This window comes from Citrus clementina, unplaced genomic scaffold, assembly GCF_000493195.1.
Source record: "Citrus clementina cultivar Clemenules unplaced genomic scaffold, Citrus_clementina_v1.0 scaffold_1, whole genome shotgun sequence".
Taxonomy (NCBI): Eukaryota; Viridiplantae; Streptophyta; class Magnoliopsida; order Sapindales; family Rutaceae; genus Citrus; species Citrus x clementina.
In genome coordinates this window covers 8,419,895-8,447,287 of record NW_006263303.1, presented here as the reverse complement: position 1 = coordinate 8,447,287, position 27,393 = coordinate 8,419,895, and the positions used below count along the sequence as shown (strand labels likewise).

Here is a 27,393-nt window from a genome sequence, read left to right as displayed (position 1 = left end):
GGGTAAGAATCGGATTAAAAAAGAAGAAACCCGACCCGCGGCAGTTAGGGTTTCAATTTGGGATTTTTGAATTTTGGACTTGATTTGAAGTTTTGAATCGGTGAAATTGTTCTAAAGGTGATAAGAAATGATGTTGAGGGTTTGATTTGACAAGAAAAGTAAGAAAAATGAGGGTTTGAGGGCAGAGAAACCTTCGGTTGCGCAACAATGGCGAAAACAGTGAAAGGGTAACTGGAGAAGGAGAAGAAAAACCTTTGAACAGTTTTTATAATCGCGAAAATGGTTAACCGTTTATTTTATCTGTAATTTTGTACATTTGATTTAATTTTTGGCCAGCAAATAATATATTCCAAGATCATTTAATTGATCTGAAAATATTTTATGAGCCATTTTAATGCATGATTCATGAACGTGTTTTCAACTAATTTAATTCATATAATCAAGAATTAATAAGGTAAATTCATCATTTGACTATCAAGCTCAAGCATTTCATAAATATTTGATCACCACTAAGTCAATCAATTCAGTACACTCAATAGCATGAATAGAGACATTAATGCGAAAATTTCTTCATCCCAAGTTCATGCCAAATTTTTGAAAATTGTTCTTCGCAAAGTGGTTTTGTGAAAATATCGGCAAGTTGTTTTTCCGTAGAAATAAACTCTAATGCAATATCTCCCTTTTGAACATGATCTCTTAAGAAATGATGTCTAATTTCTATATGCTTGGTTTTAGAGTGTTGAATGGGATTCTTTGAGAGATTTATAGCACTAGTATTATCACACTTAATAGAAATTTGTTCAAGATTAATGCTATAATCTCTAAGAGTTTGTTTCATCCAAAGAGCTTGTGCACAACAACTTCCGGCAGTTATATATTCAGCCTCGGTAGTTGAAAGTGTGACAGAATTTTGTTTCTTGTTAACCATGAAACAAGAGAGTGTCCTAGAATATAGCAAGTACCACTAGTGCTCTTCCTATCCACTTTATAACCGGCAAAGTCCGCATCTGAATAACATGTTAAATCTATATGAGTTCCCCTAGGATACCAAAGGCCAATATCTATGGTTCCACTCAAATAACAGAAAATTCTTTTAACAGCAAGCAAATGGGATTCCTTGGGACATGACTGAAATCTTGCACACAAACATACACTAAACATGATATCGAGTCTACTTACAGTCAAATAAAGTAGGAATCCGATCATACCTTAATACATTTTGATATCCACTTCTTTGCCTTTTTCATCTTTGTCCAGCTTGGTTGTTATGCTCATTGGTGTATTTTTGGTCTTTGAGTCATCAATGCCGAATCGTTTGAGTAGATCTTTTACAAACTTGGCTTGATTTATGAAAATTCCTTCCTCGTTTTGTTTGATTTGAAGTCCAAGGAAGTACTTCAACTCACCCATCATACTCATCTCAAATTCTTTGCTCATACACGATGAAAATTCTTTACACAACAATTCATTAGTAGAACAAAAAATAATATCATCAATATAAATTTGAACAATGAGTATATCTTGGTTCTTATGCTTAACAAATAGAGTAGTATCCGCTTTTCCCATCGAAAAATCATTTTCCAACAGGAAATTCTTAAGTCTATCATACCATGCTCTAGGTGCTTGTTTTAATCCATACAAGGCTTTAAGCAACTTATAAACGTGATTTGGAAATTTTTCATTTTCAAAACCAGGGGGTTGTTTTACATACACTTCTTCCATAATATACCCATTTAGGAAAGCACTTTTTACATCCATTTGAAATAAGATGAAATCTTTATTACATGCAAATGCCAACAACATTCTAATTGATTCTAGTCTAGCAACGGGTGCAAAAGTTTCATCAAAATCAATTCCTTCTTCTTGGTTGTAACCTTGAGCCACTAATCTAGCTTTATTCTTTACAACCACACCGGATTCATCCATCTTATTTCTAAAAATCCATTTAGTACCTATGACGGATTGATGTTCCGGTTTAGGAACTAATTCCCACACATTGTTTCTTTCAAATTGATTTAATTCCTCTTGCATTGCCATAATCCAAGATTCATCATTTTCCACATCCTCAAAGGATTTGGGTTCAATTTGAGAAATGAATGCATTATGCTCACAAGTATTCCTAAGTGATGATCTAGTTGTAACACCTCACGAGGGATCTCCTAAAATTACATCTTTAGGGTGAGAAGAGACATATCTCCACTCCTTGGGGAGTGTTTGAGAGATACCATCTTGTTGCTCCAGCTCTATATTTGTTTGTTCTTCTTGTCTATCCTCTTGATTTTCTTATGGTGCATTCTCTTGATTCTCTTTTGATGATTCTTCTTATAACTCTCCATCTGCATTATCATTAGCAACTCCTTTCTCCGCAGAGGAGGGGTTAGATTCATCAAACATAACATGCATGGACTCCTCAACAACTAAAGTTCTTTTATTATAAACTCTATAAGCTTTACTTGAGATTGAATATCCAAGAAAGATGCCAACATCAGATTTTGGATCAAATTTACCAAGATTATCTTTTGTGTTTAAAATAAAACATTTGCATCCAAAAATTTAGAAATAGCCAATGTTGGGTTTTCTATCTTTCCAAAGCTCATAGGGAGTTTTATTGAGATGGGGTCTAATCAACACCCGATTTAAAACATAGCAAGCGGTGTTGACGGCTTCGGCCCAAAAATATTTAGGTAATGCATTTTCATTTAACATGGTCCTAGCCATTTCTTGAATAGACCTATTCTTTCTCTCAACAACTTCATTTTGTTGTGGAGTCCTAGGTGATGAAAATTGATGCTCAATGCCAAGATTATTGCAAAAGTTCTCAAATGCATAATTTTTAAATTCTCCTCCATGATCACTCCTAATGCATATAATATCACGCCCTTTTTCATTTTGTAATTTCTTATAAAGTACTTTAAAAGCATCAAGAGCATCATCCTTATTGGCTAAGAATAATACCCATGTATATCTAGAATAATCATCCACTATCACAAATGCATAATATTTGTCATTTAGACTAGCATATCTAGATGGTCCAAATAGATCTATGTGAAGAAGTTCAAGTGGTTTTAAAGTAGAGATATGGTTTTTGTTTTTGAAAGAGGTTTTGATTTGTTTTCCAAATTGACAAGCTTCACAAATCTTATCTTTTTGAAAACCAATTTTCGGAAGACCTTTAACTAAATCATTTTTCGAAATTTTTAAAATCAAATCCATACTTGCATGTCCTAATCTTCTATGCCATAGCCAACTATCATCATGTAATGCGGAAAAACATTTATCAAGAGTAGATGCACATTCTATGTCAATGATATAAACATTACCACATCTATTACCAACAAACAAGGTTTTGCCATCACATGAGTTCTCAATAACACAACTAAATTTATCAAAGATAACTTTATAACCTTTGTCACATAATTGACTAATGCTAATTAAGTTGTGTTTCAAGTTCTCAACCAAACATACATTCTCAATTAGAGTTGAAGAGACTTTACCAACATTTCCAATTCCAAGAATTTTTCCTTTTGAGTTGTCTCCAAAAGATACATCTCCACCATTTTCAATTTTGGTGAAGCTTGAGAACCATGCATAGTTTTCGGTCATGTGCCTTGAACAACCGTTGTCCAAGTACCATTTATTTTTCTTCTTCTTCAAGCCCTACAAGAAAAAATCTCAAGTTTTAGGTACCCAAAGCTTTTTGGGTCCTTGAGAGTTAGCAACGGTTCCTTTTGGAACCCAAATGCATTTGACACCATAATATGCATTCCTTTTCACGGGACATCTATATTTCATGTGACCATTTTGATTACAATAATGACATACAATCTTATGATCATTTGTGGAGGTAGCTTTAACAAAATAATTCTTATAATACTTTTGCTTCAAGTTAGGCTTATATCCAAGTCCTTCTTTATCAAAAACACATTTTTGTGAGTTAAGCATATTATCCAACATCTTTTGCCCATTTGTAAATTTCAAAACAATTTCATTCAATTCATTACTCTTTTTCTTGAGCATTTCGTTCTCATTTTTCAACTCATCTATGTGTGATTCTAAATGCTCATGTAAGATGCTAGGTTTCTCATTTGATAATGCAATTTCATCATGCAATGTTTTATTCCCTACTTCTAGACATACAATTCTTGTATTTAGAGATTCATTTTCATTTTTAAGCCTTGCCATTTCCTTTTTAAGACATACATTCTTTTTACCAATCTTCATCAACTCATTATGCAAATCTTTAAAAGCATCATACAATTCATCATAGGTGGGATCACTTACCTCATTGAGATGATCATCCCCTCCTATTGCCATGACTGCTAGGTTTGATACTTCTTGCAATCCTTCTTCATCACTTGATTCTTCCTCACTATCATCCCAAGTTGCAACCATTGCTTTCTTCTTGAGTTTGTTGATAAGTGGGCACTCCGATCTTATATGTCCAGGCTTCTTGCTTTCATAGCATGTGATTGCCTCCTCCTTCTTCCTATGGTTCTTGAAGTTTCTGAAATTTTTTCTCTCTCCGGTTTTCTTGAAGAATTTTCTGAACCTCCTTGCTAGCATGGCTAGCTCTTCATCATCTGGTTCACTCTCCCCATCACTCTCATATTTTGAAGCTTTGAGAGCAATGCTTTTCTTCTTCTCCTCATGTCCTTTTTCTGCGGCTAAATCCTCTTCATATGAAATGAGAGAACCAATTAAATCATCAAGAGGTAAAGTATTTAAATCTTTGGCCTCTTCAATAGCGGTCCTTTTAGGTCTCCATTCTTTTGGAAGTGACCTAATGATTTTCTTAACTTTCTCACTATTTGAGAAGGTTTTCCCTAAGGCACCTAGGGTGTTCACTATGTCCGTGAATCTAGTATACATAGAATACACATTTTCATTTTGTTCCATTTGGAACAACTCGTATTGACGAGTGTATCTACTGATTTTAGACTCTTTTACTTGATTTGTCCCTTCATAGACAACTTCAAGTTTGTTCCATATCTCTTGTGCACTTTCATAACTAGATACTCTATGGAATTCTTTCTTATCAAGGTCACAAAACAAAGCATTCATAGCCTTGGAGTTTAGAGATATTTTTCTCTTTTCTAACTCACTCCATTGACTAGATGGTTTAGGAATATCATCTCCTACTTCATTTTTAAACATAGGCATAAATGGACCGTCACAAACAACTTCCCAAATTTCATAATCTAAGGCTTGCAAGTAGATTCTCATTCTAGTTTTTCTATAAGCATAGTCATTTCCATCAAAGAATGGTGGTCTAGTTGTAGATTGCCCTTCTCTAAAGGTTGAGTCATTTAGGGTTGCCATGGATCTTTTACTCTAGACGATTAAGTCTTAACAAGAGAACAAGGCTCTGATACCAATTGAAATACAAGTATGCAACCCAAGAGGGGGGGTGAATTGGGATTCTAAAAATTATTCAATTTATAAAGAAAAACTTAATGCAAATATAATCCAAATTCAAAGCAATAACAATTAAGTTGATCACAATATAAAACGATAAGGGAAGAGGGATTCAAACACAGAGATTTTTACGTGGTTCGGCCAACCTCACCTACGTCCACGACTCCAAGCTTTTCGGGCCTGAGGATTCCACTAAACAAGCCTTCAAGGCTTCAAATGCTTACACTTGACTTCCAAAGTGTCAATAAACCTTTACAACAAGAGATTATCCCTAATCTCTTAACCCAAGTGTATCCCAACACTTACAATCACTCAAAGTAAAAGATTACAAATTGTTTTGCCTCTCACAATATATAAGATTACACAATGATGCTTAATATGTGAATAGATGAAGCAAGAATGTGTTCTAAGCTCTATGAAGATTGTATTCTCGAATATTAGCTCAATGGTCGTGTTGTGATCAATCTTCTTTGAATTTGAATGAGCTTATTTATATTTGGAGCTGAAAAACTAGCCATTACAAACTGTCGGCCCGCAAACGGTTCGCCGTTAACTATTAACGGTTAACCGTTTAGGCTGGTCAAAAGTTACCGTTAGGCCAAATTTCAAATAAACGGTTTTCCGTTTAGGATTAACCTTTCATCGTTAAATTCCAGTGACCTGCAAGATGAACATCAGTTATCCGTTTACATTAAACGGTTAAGGATTTGCATGAAGTGACTTCTCTGGATATTATCAGTTAACCGTTTGTAATAACGGTTCGCCGTTTGTCTCTAGTAACCTGCAAAACAATTCAGCCTTATCCGGTTTCATTAAATAGTGCCAGAGGAAAAAACAACCTTTAATTCTGGATGATATCAGTTAACCGTTTAAATAAACGGTTCACCGTTAAGTTCCAGTAGCCTTCCCATCTTTTATGTTTTCCGTTTTTCATAAACGGTTAGAGCTTTAGGCAATAAGTTGCTCTCTGGTATGAATCGGTTAACCGTTTAAAGAAAAACGGTTTACCGTTTAGTTCCAGAATTACATTTTAAACCAGATTTTGTAGATAATCTTTTTCTAATTTGAAAGTCCATCTTTTATGAAAAATGAATGGAATGTTTATTAAGGCTTTCGTTTATTAAGGAATAGTTCCAAGATTTTTATCAAAAATCATTTAAAGTTTGTTATCATCAAAATCAATATTATTAACATATTCATGTTAACACATATCATCCGCAAACCAATGGCTAAGTTGAGATCTCCAATCGAGAAATAAAACACATATTAGAAAAGACAGTGAGGTCAGACAGAAGAGATTAGTCATTAAGACTTGATGATGGGTTATGGGCATATAGAACAGCTTTCAAGACCCCGATTGAGATGTCACCCTACAGGTTAGTGTATGAAAAAGCTTGCCACCTACCTGTGGAACTCAAACATCGTGCGTACTGGGCCATCAAGAAATTCAACTTTGACTTGTAGCAAGCTAGCTCAGAAAGAATATTACAGCTGGCAGAACTTGAAGAAATTCGCAATGATGCATACGAAAATGCCAAGATTTACAAGCAGCGAATGAAAGTCTTTCATGACAAGAAAATTATGAGAAAGTCTTTCACCTCAGGTCAGAAAGTGCTTTTATTCAATTCTCGCTTGCACCTATTCCCAAGTAAGTTACGTTCTCGATGGTCTAGCCCCTTTATTGTTCACACTGTTTTTCCACATGGGGCAATTAAAATTAAGGACCCAAAGAACGGTGTCACGTTTAAAGTTAATGGTCAAATATTAAAACCATATCTAGAGTACCAACCACATGGAGAGGATATCGAAGTAAATTTTAGTGACCCACTAGATTTGAATTAAGATTTTTATTACTTTTCAGTGATTTGATTTTTTTCTTTCTTTTTACTATTCTTTTGCTAATTGAAATTAATTTTGCATAAGTATGTTTGTTTAAACCATTAAGTTTTCTCTTATCATTGTTAATCATGAGTGTCATAGCTAAACAGTTCCTCCTGGACATTCTTAGACCACTTCAACGTGTAAAATCTCATCTCAAAAGGCAGATTCGATTTTGTAAAACACATCATATTTGGGCACTGCAACCACCAGAGTTAGTATCCTATGTTGAGGATTTAGAAAGCCAACTCAGAGACATTGAGAGAGGTGTCTACAACATCCAGTTGGAGCTTGAGGTAAACTCAATAAGAGGAAGATTGTAATTTTCTTTGTGTGTTTTAGTTTGTTTTTCTGTTTGTGTGCTTTAGTTTGTTACCCCAGTGAAGTGGCGGATAACGGTACTCCGTGACAATCTAGTCGGTTACTTCAGTTGCCCATAATAACTGAAATTCTGAGGCGAATGTATGGACAGAAATGAGATTCTAGCAAAACTTCACAATCGATTCCCTTCAGTTTCTCAGAATGCCCTCCTTACAATCTATAAAGCTCGATCCAAATGCATGCGATTGCTCATGGGGAATAACATACCTACTGACATCCGCTGGTTAATCAAGGCCAAAGTATGATTGGCAGGTGAGTTGCCTCCAAAATTTATTGCATACATGCCTGGTTGTGGTAAAAGAAACTATGCAAGAAAACGAAGAGCTCAAAGAATTTATGTTGCTTGTCATAAGTGTGCAAGAATGAAATGCGATAAAAAATCATGTTCTTTAGAAATGGTGTCTGATAACCGAGAAGATAAGATTCAATTCATTAAGGATGGCTTGAATAAGGAGTCATTGGATGATATCCTTTTGTCTCTTGAAACGCATCCCAGTAAAAATGTACAAGGAGCAATTCTCCAGTTATGACCATTATTCCAGAAAGAGCATGTACGATATAGTCTTGGGAATATAAACGACCATGTTTGCCAGTTTATAAGAAAACTGGATGGGAAGCCTATCCTCAACCTATAGAGGGCTTTCAAGCCATTTCTGGACGTAAAACCAGAGGAAGATGTGAGCCACAGTCGCAACTACCTATAAATATCATTTTATTTAACTGTTATTTTATTTCACTATTGTTTTATCATTCGCATTATTGTCTTTAATAATTTTATTTTATCATTGTTTCTTTTTCTTTTTACTGTTTCCTTTTTTACTCACGAGCCATGTGCTTTACGCGTTAATTGACACTGACATGCTACCTCATACACAGTTGTGACCCACTATAACCAAGATTCTTAAATATAACTTTTTGTTAAGCACTCACAAATTCTTTTTGAGAAGTATCACAATGGCAGCTACTCTCAATAAACAATTCAAGAAAATTTGTATACTTTCTGGATTTAATTATGGCAAACATAAAGAGTTCGTTGAGGCAGGCATAGATCTTGGTCGAAGTATAGCACAGAGAAAATGACACTTGGTGTATGGAGGAGGTAACCGAGGGTTATCAAAATTGATCTCAGAAGCTACTTTTGTCATAGGACGCCAAGTGTTAGGCATCATCCCAAAAGCCCTAAAACCTTTGGGCAGTTTGTCTGACTCACCGACTGGAGAAGAGTTAGTCGTCTCATGTATGCAAGAAAGAATAACTGAAATGCTTAATCATGCTGATATTTTTATTTTCCTACCAGGAGATCTTGCAACTCTATAGGCACTTATCACATTAGTATCTTGGGCTCATCTGTACATTCACCAGAAACCCATCGGTTTGCTAAATGTCAATAACTTTTATGATGGCTTCATCGCATTTCTTAACCATGCAATAAAAAAGTATTTCATTCCTTCCACAGTGCAAAAACTTTTTATTTGTGCTTATACTACAAATGAGCTACTTGATCTGTTACAAGCTTATAGACCGGAGCCAGACCCCTGGACCTTTGTGTTGGAGCGTCCAAATAATGATAGTAACAGTAGCCGCAGTAAGAAGTACAAATTAGATTTAACTCTCCGCTTGTAAATATTTTCTTCTATGTTACACCACCCAGATGATGTTTTCTAAACTCTACTTATTTCCTTTAAAATATTGAGGACAATGTTTCGTTCCGGTTGGGGGAAGGGAATAGTCGACAATTGTGAAATCTTGGTTAAGTTTTTACTAATTTTTTTTTTGTAGAAACTAACCATGGCTAACTTTTTGTGTTGAAGATGGCTGAATATGGAGTATAGTGACTTTACAAATGCATCTTCTTCGTTTGAAAAAAAAATTAAAAAAAATTCTAGACATTTTCTTTTTCTTTATTAAGTTTTGACAATCATTTTTCTTCTTCTTTTTAATTTCTCCTTTATAAATATACACTTTCAAATTTTTGAGTCGAAGATGGCTGAATATGGAGTGTAGTGCCTCTAAAAACGCATCTTCTTAGTTTAAAAAAATCATTTTCTTTTTCTATCATTTTAAGTGTAACTTTTCTACATCATTTTTTACCTTTCTGCATGCATATTTTCTTTTCATGTTTAGAATAGGTTGGGGGGTAGACTGTCATTTAAAAAAAATTGTGTATTTTTTTTTATATTGGATGACATGATGACTTTTAAATTTTAGTATTTGTATTATCTTTTGTCTTAAGTGATGTTACGCTATGTTTGCTACTCTACATGTTGATGTCGAAGACAAATATGAGTTGCTTGAAGAAATGCACATGTCATAATAAGTATCAAGTGAATTTTTGAGCCTATCATTTTTCTTGGAGAGTAACCCATTTTGCCCATTCTTCATACAGCTTAGCAGTTTATTATTTTATATACGATCTTTAGATTTCTTTTGAGTCAACCCCCTAAAAGGAAAAAATTAAGATAAAAAATGAAAAAAAGAAGAAAAAATGTATATTGCTACATCTTGAAGTCCATCTAACTAGTAGATATAGAAGATTATTTAAAGCCCTAAAAGATGATGGAAAGACCATTTTTGACCCGTTTAAGCCTTTCTAGCCATCCTTTTTGTGAAAAATCCATAGTTAACCCTTTTGAGCCTTTAAAAAAAAATATTTCTTTGTCAAACTTATCATCTTGACCCACTCTAATTTGGAGTATTACCCGATATCTTACAAGTTTCATCACCTATTTATGTTTGAGAAAAATGTACATAATTATTTTGTTTAGTGAAGTTGTGCCAAACAAAAGAAAAAAAATAAAAAAATTGTTGTTTTAAAAAAAAAAGAGAAAAAAAATAATAATAGGTGAAATCCACCTTGTAATTTCTAAAAGATTTCTATTTTTTCTCAAACATATATTTTATTTTTTCTTATTTTCCTTCATTTGTTAGCCATGTACTTAGCCTACGTTACATCCTAAAAAAAGTCCTTCCTGATTTTAGGGAGCTATAGTCTGAAGTAGAAGCTAGTTATATGGGCTAAAAAGATGTAGTGGTGCATAAAAAAATTAAAAAATAAATAAAAAGTTGGGTTGACTAGCATTTTTGTTTGACTTAAGATCGAATTATTTCTGAACTGTGGGCATATTTCTTTCATCTCGGTGAGAGTGTGTGATATCACTTCTTTATTATTTTCTCTCAAATTTAGTATTTATTGAAGTGACTATTTTTATTGGGTTTAATTTCCTTGTGAGAGTGTCACTACTTGCAGTGAGATTTTGGGGTTTGACATGTCATTCTTGAAAGTAGTTGTGATAAAATCTACTGGGCTGATTTATGTGGATGGTTGATGTGGGTGTGATGTTTCTGTAGACTGTAGATAATGTTTATACTTTTATTTGATTGTTATCATTAGTCTGATTAAATAAACACGAGTGTTTAAAAAAAATCATTTTGGGTTTGAATTTTATTTTTGCTTTATTTGCTAAGGACTAACAATAAGCTGGTTGGGGGGTGTGTTGAGTGTTAGAAAATGTATATTTATAAAGGAGAAAATCGTCATTTTATATTTCAACTCTTACTAACATTCCTACTTTTATGTATTTAAGTCTCTTGTGATTTAATTATATATGTTTTATTTTAATTAAGTATTTTATGTATTTTAGGGGTATCATGGTCACTTCACAATGAAAGAGAGATCAGACAGTAAAACGGACATCACTTTTGAACTCAGGACAGTCAAAAACCTTAGGAGAAGTATAAAAGGAAAAATGGTATGGTTCACATAAACGGTACTATTCACATTACTGTATTGTCTACGTTACTGTTTACGACACTATTCACATAGATGGATCGATGACGTGGTATTGACTGATGACGTGTCACGATTCTATTAGACTAAAATTTTTATGTAATGTTGATCGGTGACGTGGCAGCATATCAGTGGACCAAAAATTATGCGTACGGTACATGCATATACACAGGATAACTTACAACCAAATAGCGTACTGTTGACTGATGACGTGGCGCAATGCTAAGCATCCGAAATATTTTTAATTCAATGGTTATGATTTACTCAATGTATCTATAAAAAGGGGGCTCTCCTCCCCTAATTTGGCATCGCTGAATCCATTTTTGGGCTCTATTTTCTGTAATTCCTTTTCCATCTTGTATTTTTTGCGTATTTTAATAAATTCTCATTTTATCCTTAGTTCAAATATGAGTAGCTAATTTTCTTTCAAGCTTGAGTTGAAGATGAAGTCTCAACATGTGCCATGGGCTTTATTTGGTAAATTTCATTTCTCTTTCCCTTTAATTTTGGTGGATGTTTTGACTTTTCGTTGACAAATAGTAATAATCTTGTCTAGATACCGTCCTAATTTCACCGGCTCCCGAGTACAAGATTATTATTATTTGGCACGATAAGCCCTTAGCACCATATTGATTAGAGTGTGGTTCATGAGGAATGGAAATCCCCCTCATGATTTAATTGGCATTAATAAGGAATATTTAGCTCATGGTGCATGTTGATGCAGATCCAAATACCCAAGCGCTTTAATTATAATAGTTTCCTCTTTAATTTAATTCCGCCATTCCAATTTAAATTCTAGGATAATCTAAGTCACTTTCACCACAAATCCAACCATTCACTTAGAAAAATTAATTCTACACATAATTAAAATCCACCTTCTCGTGGGATCAACACTCGTCAGCATTGAACTATACTGCAATAGATTCGTGCACTTGCAAGTTCAATAAAATTTGCACAACAACATTGTCCTAAATGTCTTAGAAGAAAATAGTAGAGTTTAAAAGACATAACCTAGCGACTATTAGAAAATATTTATAAACGGAGAGTTAAATCTAATTTACACTTTTTACGAGGGTTACTGACATCATCATCAGTTGCCCAATTCAACGCCAAAGTCATGTGATCTTACTCTGGTTTGTAAGCTTGCAAAAAATTAAGTAACTCATTAGCAGTAGAAGCATAAATAAAAGTTTTTTCGCTGACGGTGGAATGAAATAATTTTTAATTGCATGATTAAGAAATGTTATTAAGTCATCATAAAAGTTATTAACATTTAACAAACTGATGGGTTTTTTATGGATATTCAAATGGACCCAAGAAGCAAATGTGATTAGCGCCTCTAATGTTGCAATCTCCTGGTAAGAAAATCAAAGTATCAGCACGATTTAACATTTCAAATATTCTTTCTTACTTACTTAAGACAACTAACTCTTCTTCAGTTGGTGGGTTGGACAGACATCCTAAAATTTGTAAGGCTTTTGGAATCATGGCTAGCACTTCCCTTCCTCGAACGAAAACAGCTTCTGAGACAAGCTTTGATAACCTTCGGTCACCTCCTCCATATACAAGGTGTAGTTTTCCCTCTGCTATAACACAACCAGGACCTACGGTTGCTTGAATGAACTCCTTATACTTTCCATAGCGAAATCCAGAAAGCACACAAATGTTCTTAAATTGTCTGCTTGAAAATGTTGTCATTAGAACAATTCTAAAAAGAAACAATTTGTGAGTGCTTGAAAATAAGCTCTTATTTAAGGATCTAGGTAATGGACACAATGATACACATTTATAAATGGGGTGGTGTGTTTGTCAAATGACAGATGAAGCTTTGGCTCAATAATTCAAAAGTAAACAGAAAACGAAAATAGTAAAAAGAAAAAGCAAACAGTGATTAGACATAAAATCACACAATAATAATAATAATAATAATAATAATAATAATACAAAAGATAAAAGTACAATAAAATAAAAAATATTTATTGGTAGTTGTGATTATGGCTCACATCTTCCTCTGATTTTACGTTCAGTAACGGCTTGAACGCCCTCTATGGGTCGAGGATAGGCTTCCCATCCAATTTTCTTATAAACTAGCAAACATGGTCTTTTAGAGTCAGATTCCCAAGACTAAACTGTGTACTTTCCTTTTGGAATAACTTCCATAAATTATAAATTTCACGTTGCACATATCCACTCGGATGCGTCTCAAGAGATCGTAAGATATCATCTAACAATTCTTTACTCATGTCATCCTTAATAAATTTGATTTTATCTTCACGATTTACACAAACTATTCCTAATGTTTTACAACGTGGTTTGTTGCAAGCAAGTCTTACACAGTGAGGACATTTAGAGCCAAGTCGCTTAGCTTTTTTTTTTAACAAATGTGCTTTTACCAAAACCAAGCATGTAAGAAAAAAATAGATAAGAAAATCCACCTATCAGTCGGACCTTTACTTCAATTAACCAACGAATGTCAGCATGAATCTCATTAATTATTAACAAACGTAGTCGTTCACAACGAGCTTTGTAAATCTTCTTAAGAGCATTTTGAGGGAAATAATGAAAACGCTTATGCAATTTATGTTATATTTCTTCCATGCTTGACTTTAGGATTTCAGTTATTATAGGAAACTGAAAATACCGACTTAAAAAGTCATGGAGTATCGTTATCCGCCATTTATATGGGAGAGTGAATCAAAACAAATTAAAGAAACGAATCAAATCTGCAAAATCAAATCAAAAGTGAAGAAGAACAACAAAATAAAAACACACAATGAATATAAACAAATATGTAACTCATCTTCGCCCTTTTATCGAATTTACCTTATGTTCCAATTGGAGTTCATAAATATCATCCTCTATTTCTTTGAGTGTCTTTCTAAATCTTTAACATGGGATACTAGCTTTGGTGGTTGTAGATCTCAAATAGGATGTGATTTACAAACTCGGAGCAAGCTTCTCAGGTGAAATTTTACACGTAAAAGTTCTCTAAGATGTTCGAAGAGGATTCTTCTCTTGGAGGTACACATAACAAACATAAAATAACATAACAAACATAAAAAACGGTGAAATAAAACACGATCATCAAATAAACACAATTAAAAACAACATAATGCACTCCATTCAAGAAATAGAAAGGAAAAAGAAAAAAATTAACAAACGATAAAATAACAGTAAACAGAAATGATAAAAAAAAATCAAACAAAAGGCTTAATTAAGATTTGGTGGGTCACTTAAATTGATTTCAATGTCTGCTTCACGTGGTTGGTATTTCATATATGGTTTCAATTTCTGACCATTAACTTTAAAAGTAACACTATCCTTTGGATTATCAATTTTTATTACTCTAAATGGATACACAATTTTTACAACAAATGGACCATTCTACTTTGACTTTAACTTCCCTGAAAGCAAATGAAGACGAGAATTATAAAGCAACATTTTTTGACCAATTTCAAATGCTTTCTGAAAAATTCTTTTGTCATGAAAAACTTTAGTTTTTGCCTTAATAATTCTGGAATTTTCATATGCATCATTCCTTAATTCCTCAAGTTTATTCAATTGCAATTTACGCATATTACCAGCATAATCAAGATTTGAATTAAAGTTTATCATAAACAAGCCGATAGGGTGACATTCCTAAAAATGTTTTAAAAGCAGCACGATATACTCAAAGTACATCAGTTAGTCGAAGAGACCAATCTTTACAGTTTCGATTACCTGTCTTTATTAAAATTTATTTAATCTCCCTATTTGCTAATTCAACTTGACCACTTGCTTAAGAGTGATAAGGGGTAGCAACTTTGTGTGTAATTCCACATTTCTTCATTAAGGACTAAATGGTTTGTTAAAAAAATGCTTACCTCTATCACTAATAATGGCTCGAGGTATTCCAAATCTGATCAAAAGATTTTTCTTTTAAAAAACGGATCCCAGTCTTGTGATCATTGTGCCGACAAAGAATCATCTCAATCCATTTTGAGACATAATCAACAGCAACCAAAATATATACAAATCCAAATGATGATGGAAAAGGGCCTATAAAATCAATTCCCTAACAATCAAATATTTCAATGACAAGGATGAGGTTTAAATGCATCAGGTTTTGCTTTGAAATAGATCCTATCATTTGATAATTTTTACACACTTTGCAAAATGCATGTGAATCTTTAAATAATGTAGGCCAATAAAATCCACACTGCAGTATTTTTGCAGCTGTCTTTTTTGAAGAAAAATGGCCACTGCATGCTTCAGAATGACAGAATTAAATGACCCTACTTACCTCGTCATCTAGTATGCATCTTCGAAAAATTTGATTAGAACAGTACTTGAACAGGTATGGGTCATCCCAGTAAAAGTTTTTCACTTCTGTTAAGAATTTCTTCCTGTCTTGGGAACTCTAGTCACATGGCATTTCACATATTGCAAGATAATTAATAATATTATCATACCAAGGCATTTTATTTATAGAAAACAAAATTCATCAGGGAAAGAATTATTGGTGGTTGTTGTTTCAATTGAAAACTCATTTGTAAGTCTTAAAATATGATCTGCAACAGCATAATCACTAGCATCACACATTAGCTTAAAAGGCAAAGACCAATCAGGAGGTTGCATTATTGGAGCTGATGTCAAAAGACTAATTATCTTTTGAAAAGCTTGTTGACAATCTTTAGTCCATTCAAATGGTGTGTCTTTTATTAAGAGTTTACAAAGTGGTCTAGATATGGCACTAAAGTCTTTTATAAACCTCTTATAAAATCATGCATGTCCTAAAAATGAACGGACTGCTCTAATTATCTTAGGTGAGGGTAATTTTGAGAAGACTTCAACTTTGGTTTTATCAACTTCAATTCCTTTTAAAGACACGACATGACCCAAGACAATTCCAGAGGTGGTCATGAAATGACATTTTTTCCAATTTAAAACTAGCTTTTTTTCTTTGCACCTTTCCAAAACTCTTTCCAGATTATCAAGACATGTATCAAAAGAATTACTAAATACATTTAAATCATCCATAAAAACCTCTAGATAATTTTCAACCATGTCACTAAAAATGCTTAGCATACATCTGTAAAATATTGCATGAGTATTACAAAATCCAAAAGGCATTCTCTTAAATGCAAATGTTCCAAATGGGCATGTGAATGTGATCTTTTCCTGGTTTTCTAACGCTATAGGAATTTTATAATAGCTAAAGTAGTCATTAAGAAAGCAATAGTATGGGTGTCCAACTACTTTCTCAAGAATTTGGTCTAAAAATAGAAGGGAAAAATGGTATTTTCTAGTGGCATCATTTAATTTTCTATAATCAATGCACATGAGCCAACTAGATGGAATTCGTGTTGGAACTGGTTCACCTTTTTCAATTTTTACAACGGTTATCTCAGATTTCTTTGGTACTACTTGTGTTGGACTTACCCATTTATTATCAGAGATATGATAGATAATTCCTACATCTATTAGTTTAAAAACCTTATTCTTTACCACTTCTTTCACATGAGGGTTTAGTCTTATTTGTGGTTGACACGTTGTTTTGGCATTTTCCTCTAAATGTATTATGTATGTGCATATTACAGGATTAATGTCTTTTATGTTTTTTAAGGTCCAACCAAATGCAATTTTATGTCTTTTTAGTACAGACGACAACTTACCTTTTTAATCATGTGTGAGTTTGGAAGAAATTACCACTGGATAAGTTTGTTGTTCCCTAAGATAGTCATACTTTAATTCTTCCGGTGAGCGCTTTAATTCGAGCTCTGGTGCTCCCTCTTCGTTTGGCTCTTCAGGTTGTGTCGTATCTTCAAAGTTCGATTAGTCATCATCACCTGTAGGTACCTGCATAGAATCAAGTGTAGGGCATATGTTAGCAGTATCACAATCTAATTCTTTACTTTATTCAAAAAAATTAGCAAAATAAATTTCCAAAGAGTTTATAAAATTATTATCCTTAATATGTTCTTCAATGACTGGCTCGATGAGATCAATCTCCTCATTCTCATTATTATTATCTTCTTTGTCGTGAGGTTGTTTACACATGTTGAACACATTGAGTTCCAATATCATGTTGCCGAAAGATAAATTCATTACTTCATTCCTGTAATTAATCAAGGCATTAGCAGTAACGAGAAATGGTCGACCCAATATAACAAGAATTTGTTTGCATTCATTAGTAATTTGTTTTGTTTCCAAAACAATAAAAGCCACAAGGTATATGAATTGATCGACTCGAACTAATACATCTTCAATTATTCCATTTGTAACCTTAATCAACCTATCAGCAAGTAAAAGAGTGGTAGATGTTGGTTTTAACTCACCGAGATTGAGTTGTTGATACACTAAGTAAGGAAGCAAATTAACATTGGCACTAAGATCAAGTAGAGCATATCCAATTTTATGATCCCCAATAATGCAAAAAATAGTTGGACAACTAGGATCCTTATATTTCAAAGCGCTATTGGTTGAGAGAATAGAACTTACCTGCTCTGGCCGAAAAGCTTTCTTTTGCACCTTATGTTTCCTTTTCACAGTGCACTGATCTTTCAAAAATTTAATATAAGAAGGTACTTGTTTAATGTCGTCCAACAAATGAATGTTGACTTTCACTTGTTTAAAGATATCATAAATTTATGGACTGTGGTTTGAATTTTTGACTTGATTAATGCTTGAGGAAATGGGGGTACAGAAGAAGAGTTGGTTATTTCATCATGGTTTAAAGGTTCGACAGACTCTTCTCTATTTTCTAAAATTGAATCTTTACTAGTTTCACAAGGGTCTAGAATGTGTTTTCCAACAACTTTACCACCACGAAGGGTTATAACCTATTTGACTTGGCTCATATTTAGTTTCCTGAATTTCCTATTTGACAATATTGTTGACTCTTAGGGTTTAGTTCAGGTTGAGTAGGAAACTTTTCTTTTTCATGCATGGTGAGAGCAGATGTAAGTTTGGAGACAGTTTTTGTCAAATTGGTTAAGCTTTGCATCGTTTGGTTCTTGTTTTTCAATAAACAAATGCAATGTGTCTTCTAGAGTTTTTCTTGGTGGTGGGACATGTGGAGGGTAACTCTGAGATTTTTGAAAATTTTAACGTAGAGAAATTAGTTGTGAAGGTTGTGCATGATTGTCATTTCTCCAACTGAAATTTGGGTAATTTCTCCAACCAGAGTTGTAAGTTTGGAAGTATAGATTGAGATTTGGTCTTTTGAAATTTTCGACGACATTTACTTGTTCGTGTAAACTTTCTCTCAGAGCTAGCAAGGTCGGATAGTCCTGCGTAGAATGGTCAGTAGAATCTTAAACATAACATGAAATATTTTGAACAAACTTTACATGATCATTCTTTTTTTTACTCTAATGCTCCGACTTTTCTAGCTACGCATGCAAATTTGGCTTGAAGGTCATGGTCTTCCTTAAGGTTGTACATGCCTCCACTAGATGGAGATGACTGAGTTTTACTCAATGACTCATAAGACCCAACTGTATCCCAGTGTTGTGCATTCTCTGCTATATAGTCAAGATAATCTAATGCTTCCTCAGGACTTTTGTCTCTAAATTTACCATTACATATCATTTCAAAGACTTGTCTACTTTGGGATGTTAGTCACTCACATAAATAAGACACTAACCTCCATGTTTCAAAACCGTGGTGTGGGCAAATGTTAAGTAGCTCTTTATACATATCACAACATTGGTAAAGGGTTTTTCCTAGTTTTTTAGGGAATGTGGTGATTTGTCTTTTGAAAGAATTTGTTCTGTGGGGTGGAAAGAATTTTTTCAAAAATTGTGCTTGCATTTCATCCCAAGTTCTGATAAATCCTAATCTAAGATTTTGTAACCAAGTTTTAGTTTTATCCTTTAGTTAGAAAGGGAAAACCTTAAGCTTAATTATGTTCATACTATAATTTTGATCAGTACAGGTGTTACAAACTTCCTCAAATTTCGTTAAATACAAATATGATTTTCAGACTCGAAACCATGAAAAGTAGGCAGAAGCTGAATGATACCAAGTTTGAAATTAAAACGTGATGCATCAGGAGGAAAAATTATGCATAATGGTGACCCTATTCTAATATTATGCATGAAATCTCTAAGTGTCCTAGGTTGTTCATGAAGATTTTGTAAGGCTTGGTTATCTTCATGCTCTGAAAAATTATCAACTCCAATGTCAGCCATATCTAAGGTTGGTGAAGGTGATCCCCTAATTAATCTACTACTATTTGTACGAGACCAACGTCGCATGCAATGTTAATGGTGTGTTCTAAACAAATTAGTTATGCATTAAACACTAAATGAAAATTGCAGAAATAAAATAAATTAAAAATTAAATAAGCAAAAAAAATACGAAATAAAAATAAACAAAATGAAATATTAAAAAAAGCGGTTAAACTAGTCATAAAAATAAAGTAATTAAAAGAAACAATTTAAGCGGTATTTTAGAACCAACCTAAAACATGAAATAAAATTTACACAAATTAATGTACAAGAATAATTAAACTGAAATTAAAATGATAGGCGGTAGAACCAACCATATAAAAATTAAATTAACAAAATTTAAATAACAATTCAGGCGGTAGAACCGATCATTAAAAATAATGCAAAAAATAAATTGTTGAAAAAAAATGTGGTTTTATTTTTATTTTTTAAAATTTACCAGCTAATTAAATTTCAATTATTAGGCCTTAATGGCTATTTTAAAAGTTCAAGTCCATGTTTGTTATGTCACCAAGTCCAAAAGTCTAACGAATAAGGCAAAGTCCAAAGATTCAAGTTCCAATTCGGTTTTAGGGATTGATTTGTAAAAGTTTCTAGACTAAAATGAAGTTTCTCACAAATTTTATGAATAATGTTACAATTTCAAGAGAAGAGGGGTGTAACTGAAGGTTTGTAAAAAGAGAATGAAATAGAATGACAAAGAAATAAACTAACCACAAAAAATAAAATAAAATAAAGATAAACTAACACTAAATTTAGAAAAAAAATTTGGAAGTGGCACCAAAAACTTGACACGAATCAAATGTATTATTACTATCAAGTATAAGAGTGTCTAATTATAATATAACCCGATGAGTTTGGGGTCGAATCACAGGGAATTTAAAATCTAGTAGTTAATTTGTTAAATAAAAAAATTAATTGCGAAAAAAGAAATTATTAGAAATCAATTTAAAATTATGCTAAGGTTACGGGATCCACTCTTATTATTCAAACTATAATTTTAATACTCTCTCATTTTTTATATTTTTCCTAACTTTTACTAGTTAATTATTATATCATTTAATTCTTAACTAACTATGTGTGTGGATAAATATGGAATAAAATACCTAATGTACCATGACTGTATTAATGTGTCGACACTATGTCAAAATACTATACAGATTCAAGAAATTTATAAATTAACATGATATAAAAATAATTCGAAAAGAATAAAATAAACTTAAAACTCACTTGAGAAAGTGATGAGTTAAATATTTTAAAATCTTGAGCTTCACCATTTACCTCAGCTTAGTAAAATTAGCCACTCATATTGAAAGAAAACAAAAAAAAAAAACTCTTTTTATTTGATAAACTTTTAAAATATATTATAGGGAAATTGATTAGACAACAAAACAAGAAAAAAAAAAAGAAAAATAAACAATTCCTCAGCTTCGCTCTCTTGTCTCCCCTCTCAACTCTTTCTCTCTTTTCGCTTGCGTCCCTTTACCTTTTATAGGCAAGGGATGCATCGTCTCTTTTATTTTTTTATTATTATTTTTATAATGTGTATAATAATAATAATAAAAACTCTTTTTATTTGATAAAATTTTAAAATATATTATAGGGAAATTGATTACACAACAAAACAAGAAAAATAAAAGAAAAATAAACAATTTCTCAGCTTCGCTCTCTTGTCTCCCCTCTCGACTCTTTCGCTTGTGTCCATTTACCTTTTATAGGCAAGGGATGCATCGTCTCTTTTATTTTTTTTATTATTATTTTTATAATATGTATATACATTGAGAGGGGTGATGGTCAGGTGGCAAGATGGCCACTTGACCATCACGAGCATGGTTGTTCACCCTTTTTATTTATTTTTCTATTTTTTATTTTATTAATTGCATCTCCTCAATTGTACTTCAGCAATTCTTCTTTGTTCCCACTTTCAATTCGAATTTCATCTTTATTCTTGAAAAATATTTATAAGATAAAAATGAACATATTGTGAATTAATTTAACATAAAAATATATTTTGGGAGTGTTAAGATAATTTAAGAATAATGAGCACATTAATCAATACTTTAAGTGAAAAATTAATAATTTTATCCTTATTACATGTACACTTTTAAGTATTAATCATTTAGAAATTATATGATTATTTTTTTAAAGTAAAAATTTAGTTTCAAAAACTACTATCTACTTACTGAGCCACTGAGTTTTATATTCATTCCCTTTTTTTATATTTTTTCCCCACAGGAGGTTGCAGGTACACCAAATCGACCCAGTGACAATAGATATATTTTTAATCTTGGCCACGTGATGGTGTTAGAAGTTATAGATGATTTTTGTTAGGGCGTCCTAATTATCTCTTTTTTTTTTAGGATTATATAATTTTGTTGTATTATTCTTTTGAGCTTAAGAGTAAACCATTGCATGTTAATATTAGTTATATATAATCTTTTGATACTCTGGAGATATTTTAGGTAAAAGTCAGTATTTTGGTTGAGGATGTTGATGATTGGAGTCTGTTGTATATTGAATTATTTTGGGAGTGCTTGTTTTACATATTTGCATATTGGGAGTGTTATATTTATAAAGGAGACTTTACTGAATTTTCGACTGAATCTTTACTAATTAGATTATTATCAATTCAGTTTTGATGAGACTAGATAAACTCGTCCTGAAGGTTTGGGACGGGTCGTTTCATTATATTTGTACATATATGTGCTGAAGCTGATTTAATCACACGATTGATCGTGTTACTTGAGTCTTCGTTCAATTGGAAGAGTAAATTGAAGGTATGATGACTATTAACGAGCAAGTTTATATTTTTTTGCACATTTTAGCTATGTTACGTTAATCACATGGCAACTGATAAATAATACAATCCAATACGATTTATATGTCAAACACCACACTGTTGATAAAGAATACAATCCAACCTAATATATAAGGTGCGTTTGGAATTAAGGTTGGACAGCTGTAGTTTAAAAGTTACAGCACCAAAGTATTTGATAAACACTAACTGATATAGCTTTGAAGTTACGTTGATATGATTTTTCACTTGTATGATGAAAATTTTATTATATTTTTAATAATTTTATCAAAATTATTATTTAAAATTTATATTTACTAGATATTATTAACTTTTATTTCATAATTACATCTTTTTTTTTACAATAACTATAACTTAAAAATTACAACACCTCAACTTCAAACACAATCATATTTCAATGCGATACAATAGTCTAGCGTGGTGCGTCAGAGGCATCCAAGCCATCACGAAAGAGAGAAGCAAAAGCCTCCATTTGTGGCTTCTCCAAAACAACACCAACCTCAACACCGCCGCAACCATCTCTACTCTCCGCCAAAGAGACAGCCCCTGAGACATCTATTGACACAATCTCCACCTTCTTGGGCCTGCCCCACCCGAAATCCGATCCGTAAACATCAAAATGGGTGGATCCGGCAACCGAAAGCAGCAGTGCTCCTTGCTTCAGCTTTGCCATTATTTGAGCAATCTTTTCTTTTGATCCTTCGAAGGCATCCGCATCAATCCCTTTGACCAAATCACTTAATTTCTCCACAGCAATAGCAAATCCTTTTTCTAGCTGCATGAAGTCACTTGCTTTTGCAAACTCAGCTACTCTGCCAACGCAATTACCAAAATAATTAAGCGGAGCTGGTGGATTCAAACGGCTCCTATAATCCACAGGGAACCCAAAAATAACATCTCTATTAGCTGCCGCTGCTGCTTCTTCTTCCCTTTTGGCATTAACGATGCAAACATATGCATAAGCTAATGTAAGCACATAAGTCGATAAATGAAGTTGTTTTTGTTTTGAATCATTTAGATCATTAATACTATCTCTGAGCTTCTTAATATCTTCACGGGTTAATACAAATGAGGCTCGAACCAATTTGTTAAAATCCACCGAGACTGGTGGCAAAACCTTCAAGCTTGGTTTGCTGTTGGGATCCGAAGAAAACCACATATTAAAGTACCTCATGTACAGACCTTTCGGATCTTTGATGAGAGTCCGATCAAAAACTGGAGTTAATAGCTCCGGTAACACATTTACATTGGAGGGTTCTTGTTCTAACTCCGCCAATTGTTTGCATAAATAAGCCCAAGATTTCACAAACATAGTTGTGCTTTTGCCATCAAGAATTGCATGGTGAGATGAAACCCCAATGGAAAAGCCCCGATCCGGAAACAGAGTTATTTGGGCAGCAACTATCTCAGCTTTGTTGTCGGATATCGACAACTGGGGCACCAGCGGATGGAATTCAACATCTCCACGGATCCCGTTGCCGGAGAGGTGACTGAAGTCATTGTTACTAGACACGGCTACCGTGACTGAAACACCATAATCATCGTCGTCAGGAGAGTAGTAGATGACTGGCTGTTGCTGCTGGTCTTGAGCTTGGGGTCGCCAGACGATGCTGCCGGCGAGGGGGAGGTAATGAAGGAGGGTGAGGGACAGAGAGTGCTTCAGCCTGGGGACTATTTCAGAGTTGAAGAAATCAGAGGCTAAGCCTGTGATTTCATAGAAGAAGATGCGCTCCACAGGTGGAAACTTTAACCATAAAATATCAAAATAGGTGAGAGGAAGAGTTAACTCCTGTGCTGAACTTGAGTGAGATCTCAAGGGGGTGACTTTGGTAACCTCTTGCTCCACTACTTTTGCTGCCATGAATATTCTAGCTATAGATAGATCGAAATAACAGGACAAAACACTGAACAAACAATTCAACAATAAATAATGTGAAACCACATGTTCGCCCTCAATGTACATGTACTGCATTTACTTATCGGCAACCTTTGGGATGACGTGGTCCACATTATACATGACATTCAATAATACTATATTACGGATTCTACTTTGATATGTTTAAATTTGTCTTTTCCCTCGCACAACATTGGCCACAAAATCAACAGCAGATTGCTGCCGGTTTCTGTGGCCCTACTAGTGCCCGTTTTGGGCAACTCTCGTTCTTGTAGAAGCTGCATATTTTATCATGTGTTGTTGCTTTCAGTTGATTTTGCAGTGCTATATATTTTAAAATTTTATTTTAAATGATGTGATATTACTTGGTGATGTAAAAATATAATTTATTTATTTTAAAATTATAAAAAAAATATCTACTAATGACAAATTACATGTGGCATCATTTTAGAATAAAATTTTGTTTTGTATATCATTACTCTATGATTATTCAGAATAATGAACACAGTGAATACGTGGTGCCTTTGATCTTGCAGCAATAATAATCAATTTAATGCATGACATCTGATGTGGTGGGATTTCTACTTTACTACATGTTCTATTTGTATTCGGTGAAGTCTGACCACAGTTTTCTTGGACAAGATTGGCCTGGCAGGATAGGATTCAACTTGGGTCTGGCTGTACTGTGGCCTTCGTTTTCATCGAAAGATGAGTTCAAAGAGAAACGTCTAAAAGTTTTGGCTCAAAGATTTCTATGTTAAAACTTTGACCTACATTCTCTCACCCTTCTAGATACCAAGCATTTTCTAAAAGGGCGAGAGATTTTGAGGGTGAAACGGCAGCATGTCTCTCGTGTTTCTCTCGCCCTTCTAGATACCAAGCATTTTTCAAAAGGAAAATGTGATCCGTCGTTCGCAGCGGTGTAAAAGCAGAGTGCACCAATAAATAATGGGGTACCGAAGGGCATGAATATTACGACATTTTTACTACGGCTTGGGATAATGTTGGGCCATATAAGCGATACCCAATAAATTTAGGTGATGGTAAATCCGTAATAATGGCTTCTGAGAATATTAGGACTCCAGAAAGTGCGACTGGGATGTACAGGTTGCATATGTGACTTGTATGCAGACTTTCGACAGGAGTGTAAAGGACGCTTCTGGATTGAGATTAAAATGCCTGTATCAACCGCTTGTGTACGTAGCAGTAACTCTTCAAAACACTTTATTTCTTTCTCAACCTTTGGTGTTTATCTTTTTAGAAAATGCACTGATAAGTATTAACACCATGCGGTATTAAAGGAAAAAAAAATACAAACTAATCAAGACCTCACCGAAATATAGTTTATTTTATCAGTGTTTTGTCATCCTTTAATATCTTTTAGTATTTACCTTTGAAGAACTATAGAGCCAATACATTTAATACTTTTAAAGCTGTTATGCTGCTAAATTTTTAAGTTGTTCTAATTCACTTAGATATAATCTATTTGTGTAGCTATTGCAAGTTTGCAACTGTTGTTTGAAATGTTATTAAAGTTATCTTTTTTTCTTCTATAACTTGAATTTTTTTTTTAATTCTTTGAAATGTTTTGAAACGCTCTTTAGCTACTAATTTCTTTTTTTTTAATAAATTGCTAATATGTATTATAAAATTAGAAGTCTATTGATATTTACAACAAACATTTATTAAAATTTCTTACTTTAAATTACTTTTTAGCCAAAAGATCAAATTCTGTACTAATAAATCTATTAGCTGATTTTCTATACTACCATAAGTCTATTGACTGATTCAATGGCGATGACCTGATAAATCTTGGTTTGAGTTGTTTGGGTCTAACATGATGGGTGATATCAAGAGGGATTATTGTTTAATGCTTTCTGGCTTCTCTATATTGCAACTTAAAAAGGAACTATACTCATCTTTATTTATTTGATAGTGCGTTTATTTCATGGAATAGGAATGGGGTGGAATGGAAATAAGTTGGGAATGTGAATGAGTTAAGAATGGGAATGAAGAATAGGAATGAGATTATAATATTTAATTGGCAAAAATAAATAGGAATGGGAATATGCTGGAATGTTATTGATGTGTTTACTTGGTAAAATAAATGAGAATGAGGAATAGGAATGAGATTATAATATTTAATTGGCAAAAATAAATAGGAATGGGAATATACTGGAATGTTATTGATGTGTTTACTTGGTAAAATAAATGAGAATGAGAATCAATTTACCGAAATACCCATAGTATTAAATAATGTAATTTTCATTAACTAGATACATGTATAAATATTATTATAAAAATGATATTAATTAAAATAATAAATGTTAATAATGATAATATTAATAAAATAATAAAGTTAATAAAAATAAAAATAACAATAATTAATAATAATAATAAATGTTAATAATGATAATATTAATAAAGTTAATAAAATTTAATAACAATAATTAATAATCATAATAATAATAATAAATGTTAATAATGATAATATTAATAATAATAATAACAATAATAATAACAATAATTAATAATAACTAAAATAATGAAGTTAATAACAATAATAATAACAATAATTAATAATAACTAAAATAATGAAGTTAATAACAATAATAATAACAATAATTAATAATAACTAAAATATTAATAAAATAAAAATAATTAATAATAATAATAAATGTTAATAATAATAATATTAATAAAAATAATAAAGAATAACTAAAATAATAAAGTTAATAAAATTTAATAATAATAATAATGACATTTAAAATAATAAAATTAATTATGATTTGAACGAGAATAATTCAAGAAATATAAAAAAATTTGAGGGATGCAAAAGTAAACATTGATTTCATTCTCATTCCCAAACCCCCATGAGAATATGATTCACATTCCTTATTCCCAAAGGAACAAGATCCTCTCCTGATTTGAGCTATACTGATCTTTTAAAGATCTTATGTCATGTGTTTTTTAGTGGTAGTGTATGGGTAAGATTTAACTTTTTTTATTT

At 32.7% G+C, this 27,393-nt stretch overlaps 1 protein-coding gene across 1 annotated transcript; it reads right to left on the bottom strand.

Moving 5' to 3' along the window:
• Nucleotides 1–22,864: 22,864 nt before the first annotated feature.
• LOC18055666 (malonyl-CoA:anthocyanidin 5-O-glucoside-6''-O-malonyltransferase) lies at nt 22,865–24,415 on the bottom strand. The gene has a single exon (XM_024178126.1). The coding sequence runs from the start codon at nt 24,348–24,350 to the stop codon at nt 22,902–22,904; it is 1,449 nt and encodes a 482-aa protein (XP_024033894.1). The 5' UTR covers nt 24,351–24,415; the 3' UTR covers nt 22,865–22,901.
• Nucleotides 24,416–27,393: the final 2,978 nt, after the last annotated feature.

Excerpts from the sequence above, each read along its gene's own strand:
- LOC18055666 (XM_024178126.1), bottom strand. The coding sequence starts at position 24,350 with ATGGCAGCAAAAGTAGTGGAGCAAGAGGTTACCAAAGTCACCCCCTTG.